Raw genomic sequence first — 8,186 nt, 5'->3', positions numbered from 1 at the left:
CTCTATTTACATGGTCAGTTCTCCTTTTCCTGAATAGCATCCCTGATCAGCTTTCTACTTGCTGGAGGCCAGAATTCCACACATCCAAGTCAGAAAGAAAAAATTATGTCAACCCCAATGAACAATTTGTCACCAAGTGCATATCAACAGTTTAAGTACCACCACATATAGAAAAATAGCCTTTTTCGATAAAGGATATTTCACTCAACTGAAGCAAGAAAATTAAGCTAAAATGAGTGAACAAAGGAGTGACAAGAGTTGCAAAGTTTTATCAAGGCCCATCTCAGATTTTCAGGTAATAAACCGAAATACGAGCCAAGCTTCAACTCTCGTGCACATTAGATAAACCACCAATTCCAACAAACCACATTCCAGGAGAAGAGCTCAAAAATACCATATCTTTACTGATAAGCAATTATTGATGAACGTCGTCGGGCTAACATTGCTTATTATTATAGGACAGTAGAGAAGCACTGTAGCCGGACATTGCTAAGAATTGCACGACAATTCCAATATGTGCCATGAAGTTATATACATTATAGTACTCTGCTATGCAATAACAGAACCAAAAGAAGGGTTCAAAGTGTAAATTCAAGATTACAGTGGAATGATAAAGACAAGATCACTAGATTAGTATATCAAGAAATGCTATTTAACCCTGAAAAGCTGGAGGAGCCTCCTGACTCAACAAACCCACGAACTGAAAGTTCAGGAGCAGAAGCATTCCCCTCCTGCAGTAGCCCATGATCAATGAAAACTACAACAACTGTGATGTCATCATGGAAGAATCGACGGACCCCTTTCTCTAGTTTCGTAATATCGTTGTACCTCATTTCCCTCTTCCGTGCAGCTTCTTTCAAAGCTGCTTTGATCAGCCTCCTTGCAATACCCTGCAAAAGAAGAAAAGCAGAATTTAGACAGCAGCACAGAAAAAACTGCTTATTCATAAGCAAAGTTTCCCCAAAATAATATTACAGGTCCATCCAGAAAAGCAAAGACAGAGGGTGAAATGATGAAGAACATACTTCACGTGAATTGTTGTGCACGATTTCGACGGCTTGCTGGTTCGTAAGGTGCTCCCACAATCCATCCGACGCAAAGATAACAAAACTATCTTGTGGACGAATAAGTCTCGTACTTATTGATGGCTCGGAAGTTAGAACAGGCCGTCGGAGAGGCTCGGAGAGATGGAATCGAGTTATGGACGGATCAACAGCGAATTCTTGCTTCTTTAAATATGCATCACCTATAGACCTTGAAACCTAAGGGCGAATCAGACGAATGTTCCGAAGAAGAATAATTCAGAAGATTTAATAACAGTCCTAGATGACATAACATATTTTCCAATAAAAACACCTGAACATAGTGATACAACCCTGCACCTAGTGACCACCTGTTTGTCGTCAGATACATATACTAAATTAATCACTATTTACTGTTCCTTGAGAGATATGCTACTAAAAATAGAAGGTTGGTCATCTTCTTCCACAACAAAAGTATAAAGTTAGTACTCCTGTATGTTTACCCAGGCTTCATAAATACAGGACTCGTGATAAAAGGTCTGTATTGTATACCTGTATAATGCCTTTGATGCGCCAGACACCATTTTTCAGGACAACAATCTGTGAATCATCAGGATGAAGAGATTTAAGCTCCTGCCTCACTTCCTCGATGCTTGCGTTGTGGTCTCTCGTTAGCTGCTCGGCAACAATCTTGTTTGATCCAACTAAACAGCCGACAACCGCCCGAGAATCGCCAAGATTGGCCAGGTACAGTGTTTTTCTCCATATGACACCAACCAGACAGCAAGATCCGATGGCAGCTATAGAAGGTTTTATCAGGTGTGTCCTGCGCACAAGCGACAGGAAGCCTTCCTCTGTAGCAGAAAAGGCATTTCGGACAACATTCTCAGATACTGCTCCGCTTTCTTGGGCAAGACCTGTAATAACAACAGTTTCCATTAAAAATGGGTAAACAGTTTAATGAAAAAAATCCTTGTTATTACAGTACTCCTACTAATTAACACTAATAATAGTCAGGAAGGTGAATCAGGATATGTGAGGTGCAGCAATCATCAAAGGAAGTAAGATAAAAGTGAAACCCAGTTGGACAAATGGTATTTCAAAATTCCATTCGTCTTTACAGTGGCACAGATAAAAATAGCTACTCCTAGATCATGTTGTACTGAGGCTCTCGCTGGGACATTGATAAAAAACTGTGCTCGCAGACAAAATAGCTACTGGCAGCTAGTAGTACGTACTCCCTCCGTCCGAAAATACTTGTCATTAAAATGAATAAAAGGGATGTATCTAGATGTATTTAGTTTTAGATACACTCATTTTTGTCCATTTTGATGACAAGTATTTTTGGACAGAGGGAGTATAAATCAAGGAAAATCCTCGAGAGAAAAATGCAAGTTGTGTTACTGCATAGTGCATATTGCTTAGGCAATTCTGAGGGGGGGAAACAACTGCTACCAATTTGTAAGCTAGCGAACAGCACAAGTACAGTGACAAAAACATAGCTGAAATAAATGGGGTGGAAGGAAGGGGACAGTACGTACGGACGAGGTGCGCGGAGAGGTGGTTGGATATGAAGCGGGAGGCCTCGGCGCCGCCGTGGCCGTCGTAGACGCCGACGAAGGTGGCGGCGGCGCCGGTCTCGACCTGGCTGTAGTCCTCCAGCACCTCGTTGGCCTGCACGACGGCGAAGGAGAAGTCCCCCGCCGCGTGGCGCCCGAGGTCCCGCGACCAGAGCAGCAGGTCGTCGGCGTCGGCGCCGCTGCCGCTGCCGCCGTCCTCATCCCTCCTCGTACTCGTAGGCGCGTACCTCCGGACCCGGTCCCAGCACGCGGACGCAATCTTCTCCAGCCACGGCCACATCCCACATTTGGCTCGCCCCGGTGCCCAAGAGAAGAGAGCTAGCCCCGAACACGTCGACGCAGTTGCTTGAAGCTCTGACCTGAGCTGCCTACTGCCCCATCACAGATCACAAAGCCAGGTCACCCCTTCCCTTGTGCCTACGTACCGAGAAGGTGGGAGCAGTGGAATATTACTACCAGAGTGCACTCCGGTGCTGCGTGTGCGTGGTGTGGGGGCCCCGTGGCGACCATTATATAGGCTTTTTCCCGGAGATGAGCCTGTGAATTTCAGGTACCTGCCGGAGACCTATCATGGAAAAAGCGCGAAAGGGCAAAAAAGCGCAGCTCCGGTAGTGATGGTTTTCAGGTACTTGCCGGAAGGCTTTGACTTTTTGCAGCTGCATTCCCTTTCTCGCTTCCCTCTCCGGCGAGGACTCCTATCGTTTAGGGAAGGGGTCATGTGATCTTCTCCAGATAATGGTACGTAAAGCGAGATTGCAGCGGCGGACAGCCCGAGCCCGGGGGCGTAAAGGGGTCGCCGGACAGCTACGCCGACCCAACCCAACCGTGCACCGGCTACCGTCCCGATCTCCGGGAAGCGATCGATGGAGAAGAAAAGCCCTTGCAGAAATCACATAAAATGACCAAATGCACGCACGGACGCACTGTACTGTTATAAGTACGTAAGCAAACGATAGCACGTCCCGCTTTACAGATCAGAAAGCGCACTCCTGTGTGCAAGAAAAAGCGCGGGAGAAGCCGTCCGTGGGCGCTGACAGATGAGTCGAGCGAGCACTCGAGTCGAGCAGTTGGCGCGCATCACCGGGAACCTGTGACACCGCGCGCTCGCGGACCGTCTCGTTAGCTGTACGCCGGTCAGAGCTCTAGTCTAGTGGAGGCGCTTGCGGTACGGCTGATGTCTAAGCCAACGTTGGCATCGCGGCGATCGGTCCTGGACCCGATCCATCCATCCATGATACGTATCGCGCGCTGCCGAGAGAAGAGGAGAGATCGGACCGTACTGCACGCACAGGCTTGTGAATGTGATTTTCAGATAAGACTTGAATGCAAAGGGCACTGGCCTAGCCTAGTAGATGAATGCAACGTGCACCAGATGGCATGGGCCGCTGCGCCTCCCGTCAGCGGAAAACAGCCGGCGCTCGCCTGTGTGCCAAGCGATCCGGCCAGCGCCCTCGCAGCAACCCCTAGCTTGACTTTACCGGTCTCCAGAAACGACGTTCATGCATGTATCTGATGCAAGCTCTGGCTTTTGCGTGCTCTCTTTTAGGTAGGGTTGGTCGCGCTTTCCCCGGTGGCGGACGGACGGAGAAGCGCACCCGCTGATGATGATAAGAGTGGAAGCACATCATCGATCCATCCTTCTCCTGTAGCCCGGTAGTACGACGGATCAACGGTGTGTATGCACCGTGTGTTGACATACACTATTGCAGGTGGAGGGGATTGGAAATGGACGTGATCGACTCACAAGTCACCAACGTCTCCTAGGCTATGTTCAAAGAAAGAAAGAAAAAATGTCTCGTAGGCTTTTCAGACTACATGGTTCTTACGCAAACGCTTATATATACGCGCATACACTCACTCCTATAAATACATACACGCACACCCTGAACACCTCCGAGAAACTGAGCCGGCATATCATTTTGAGATTTTACGAAGACGCCACCTCAGAGTCGACGGGAATGTCTCCTCCCACTAAACGCGCATCGCCGGAAATCCTAAAATAAATTCAGAATAAATGTGAGCACCGAGACTTGAACCCTGATGGGCTGGGCCACTGGCCACCTAATCATCCAACCACAGGTTACTTCGCTACTACATGGTTTTCTTTGAGGGCTGGTGTAATCGTGCATGTACACACTGTGGCTTGCTTGTAAATTTAGACGAAGAGGAAAAGAAACTATTGGGATGACTAATCTCACTTTATCTCTTATTAATAATAATTGATTGACTTTCTTCACCATGCTTGGCTATCATGAAACTATTTGAAGCCCTACTGCATTCTACTCCCTCCGTCCCATAATATAAAATGTTTATGCAAGCTATGAGACGAAGGGAGTATTTTTTTTTATATGCACACCTTTTTTTAAACGGGGGCAAAAGATATGCCTTGTCCATTAATTAAATGGTATTGCTATGTGATTTAAGGAAGTCTCAGTCAACTTCACAACCGTTGGATAAACTACGAGGAGATGCGTACTGGTTTGGGCATGGTTCTGTTTCAGGTTACGTGTATGGGCAAGCGATTCAAATAGGGGCAGTGATATGTCTCGCTTATAGCAAGACCTAGCGTGCTCTCGTGTGAGGCGCCTCCGTAAATGGGCCGGTCCAGGTGTGCGGGACGCCATGGCCTCGTTTTTTCTGGGTTTTTCTTTATTTCTTTCTTACTTTAGGTTATACTACCAAAAATTCTAAATAAACATATTACAAAAACACTTTTCATAAAACATTTGAAAAACTTGTTCAACAAGCATTTGAAAATTATATAATGTGTATAAATAAAATATTTCTCATGTATACGAAAAATATATACAAAAAATATACAATATGTTTGAAAAAAGTTGATAATGTACTCCCTCCGTCCCAAAATAAGTGTCTTGACCTTACTACAACTTTGTACTAACTTTAAGTTGAGAAACTTATTTTGGGACGAAGGGAGTATTTAACAAACGTTAATCAAAAATTTGAATAAAGAAGTTAAACAACCATTTGAAAAATGTTAATCAAGCAATTCAAAATGTTAAATGTGTATAGAAAAAATGTTGATGTATCCAAAAAGTCAAACTTTGTATTTAAAATATGTTACTCAAGCATTTGAAAATATTAAAATGTGTACAAAAATGTTGAACATGTACTAAAAAAATATTAATCTTGTATATGAAAAATGATAATCAAGCATTTGAAAAAATTGTATAGAAAACATGTTGACAATGTATTAAAAATGTAAATCAAGCATTTCAAAAATGTGAAATGTGTACAAAGAAAATGCATCTAAAGTATATGAAAAATGTATACAAAAAAACATACAATGTGTCTGAAAAGGTTGATCATATAGTTATAAAATCTTAAACAAGCATTTGAGAAAATGTTAAACAAGTATTAGAAAAATGTTAAACAAGTATTAACAAGATGTTAATCAAGCATTTCAAAAGTGTTAAATGTTATAGAAAAAATATTGACGATGTATTAAAAAATAGTAATATTTTATTTGAAAATATTAATCAAATATTTTATAATGATAGTTGTATAGAAAAAATGTTGACCATGTATTAAAAAATTTAATATTGTGTTTAGCAAAATATTGAACAACTGTTTGAAAAATGTTAAAAGTGTGTGTAAAAAACTATTTAGCATGTATTTAAAAATATTTTTGACGCACACGAAATATATAGAATGAAAATCAAAAGAAACAAAGAAAAATGAAAAAAAATCAAACCAAAAAAGAAACCAAAGAGCAAGGGAAACAAAAAAGGAAATGAAGGAGACAAGTGAAAGAGAATGAAAAAACAGTGAATACAGAGAAAAAAAACCAATGAAAAACAAGAGAGATACAAAAAGAAACCAAAGAAGAAGAAATGAAAAAGTGAAAAGCACGAAAGAAACAAAACAAATGAAAGGAAAGCATGAAAGAAACAAAAATAAAAGAAAACCAGATAAAATAGTGAAACATAAAGAAATCGATGAAAAATAAGAAAGATACAAAAAGAAACCAAAGAAGAAGAAGAAGAAGAAGAAGAAGAAGAAGAAGAAGAAGAAGAAGAAGAAGGGAAATGGAAAGCCTGAAAGAAACAAAAGCAAATTAAAGAAAACAAAAGAAGATAAAAACGAAGAAAACTAGTGTAACCCCCCCCCCCCCCCCACACACACACACACACAAAAAGTGAAAACAAGAGAAAAACCAGAGCAACAAGGAAAAAATAAAAAAACATAAAACCCAGAGAAAACCAAGACAGAAACAAAAAAAGAAATGAGGTATAATAAAAAATCGAAAAAGAAATAAAAACAGAAGAAAACGTAAAAGAAAACGAAAAAAGAGAAAGAAAAAATTAAAATAAATAAATAATAAACCAGTGATAAAGAAACGAATAAAGGAACAAATGGTGAATGACCAGGAAAACAAGTTATGCTGACCTGCCCATTCGCGCAGCCCTGCAGAAATCTTCAGGCAACGGGAGCTATCATCAGCGATTCCTATTCGGTGCTTCAGGCGCTCATTAATGTGTATTTTGCAAACGGGCGCCCGAAGCGTCCCCGCGCTAGGCCGGCCCGTGTAGGTTTTTCCCTATGTTTCAACCCGCATGAACCTACAACCTCCCACATCGATACATGCTGGTGCAACCACCCCGCCACCAAGCAATTTCTGATAACTTGCAACCTTTTCTATCTTTATTTATTTTTCTTTTTCTTTTTTTCTTTTTCATTTTCGTTTTTCTTTTTTTAGTTTTATGTTTTCCATTTTTTTCTTCGACCCGGTTCGATGAATTTTTTGCAAATACGTGAATTTCGTCTTCAAATTGATGAATGTTTTTCAAGTTTTGTGGTCTTCTTTTCGAAACTTCATGAACTTTACTCAATTTTTCATGAGCTGTTTCAAAAATTAAGTAGCATTTTTGAATTCAATGAACATTTTTAAATAGGCTGAACTTTTTTTCAATTTTTATGAACTTTTTTATAATTCGATGAACTTTTTTCAAATCGACGAACTTATTTCAAAACTTATGAACGTTTTTGAAAACCGATGAACTTTTTCTCAAACCGATGAACTCGTTTCAGAAACGATGACATTTTTTCAAATTCGATGAACCATTTTTCAAATTTGATGAGCCTTTTTCAATTTTGAAAGAATTTTATTGAATACATGAACTTTTTTGTGTTTGTGCTTTTTATTTTAATACACGGACTTTTCTTAAATCTGTGAACTTTCATTTTTTGTTTACATTAATGAACTTTCAATCTTTTGTTTACATTAAAAAACACAATTTCCAAAAATGTATTCAAATAATTCAAGAATCAAGGCGCTATAGTTGTGCTCTTAGGAAGTCCGCGCTGTAATTAGTCGCTAGTACCTAGTGTTGTGTCACCCCTAAAAAAACCTAGTTGTTGTGTTGGTTAGCCATACTCGTACGTTGTAATCACGGCGCGAATTCGATCCACGAGGGGTCTACTTTTTTGGTTATTTCTCGCCCTGCCCGCCAGCAAGCGAACGAAGCTCCCGCTATCATCTCGCTATAAGCGAGATATAGCTCCGCTTTCAAACAGGGCCGCTGCGGGAAGCGTGCGTATTCTGGGCCTTTTCTCTTACACAAGG

The 8,186-nt window shown here is 41.1% G+C and overlaps 1 protein-coding gene across 2 annotated transcripts; it reads right to left on the bottom strand.

Moving 5' to 3' along the window:
- Positions 1–383: 383 nt before the first annotated feature.
- On the bottom strand, positions 384–3,077 carry LOC125534064 (Protein phosphatase 2C family protein). Of its 2 annotated transcripts, XM_048697365.2 has the most exons (5): positions 2,564–3,077; positions 1,575–1,939; positions 1,026–1,262; positions 829–890; positions 384–731 (listed from the first exon to the last, which is right to left on the bottom strand). In XM_048697365.2, exons 1-5 carry the CDS (start codon positions 2,880–2,882, stop codon positions 653–655), a joined length of 1,062 nt encoding a protein of 353 aa, XP_048553322.1. In that variant the 5' UTR covers positions 2,883–3,077; the 3' UTR covers positions 384–652. The 2 variants fall into 2 exon arrangements, with proteins under 2 accessions (XP_048553322.1, XP_048553321.1); XM_048697364.2 differs by having other exon boundaries at positions 387–890.
- Positions 3,078–8,186: the final 5,109 nt, after the last annotated feature.

The sequence above is a fragment of the Triticum urartu genome, chromosome 2A, assembly GCF_056163025.1.
Source record: "Triticum urartu cultivar PI428250 chromosome 2A, HENAU_Tu73, whole genome shotgun sequence".
Lineage (NCBI taxonomy): Eukaryota > Viridiplantae > Streptophyta > Magnoliopsida > Poales > Poaceae > Triticum > Triticum urartu.
Note: the sequence above shows the minus strand (reverse complement) of the source record. Positions and strands in the feature narration are given on the sequence as shown.

Coding starts and splice junctions, on each gene's coding strand:
- LOC125534064 (XM_048697364.2), bottom strand. CDS start 2,882: ATGTGGCCGTGGCTGGAGAAGATTGCGTCCGCGTGCTGGGACCGGGTC. Junction 1,940..2,563: donor CCTCTCCGCGCACCTCGTCC/GTACGTACTGTC, acceptor TTGTTATTACAG/GTCTTGCCCAAGAAAGCGGA. Junction 891..1,025: donor TGCACAACAATTCACGTGAA/GTATGTTCTTCA, acceptor CTTCTTTTGCAG/GGTATTGCAAGGAGGCTGAT.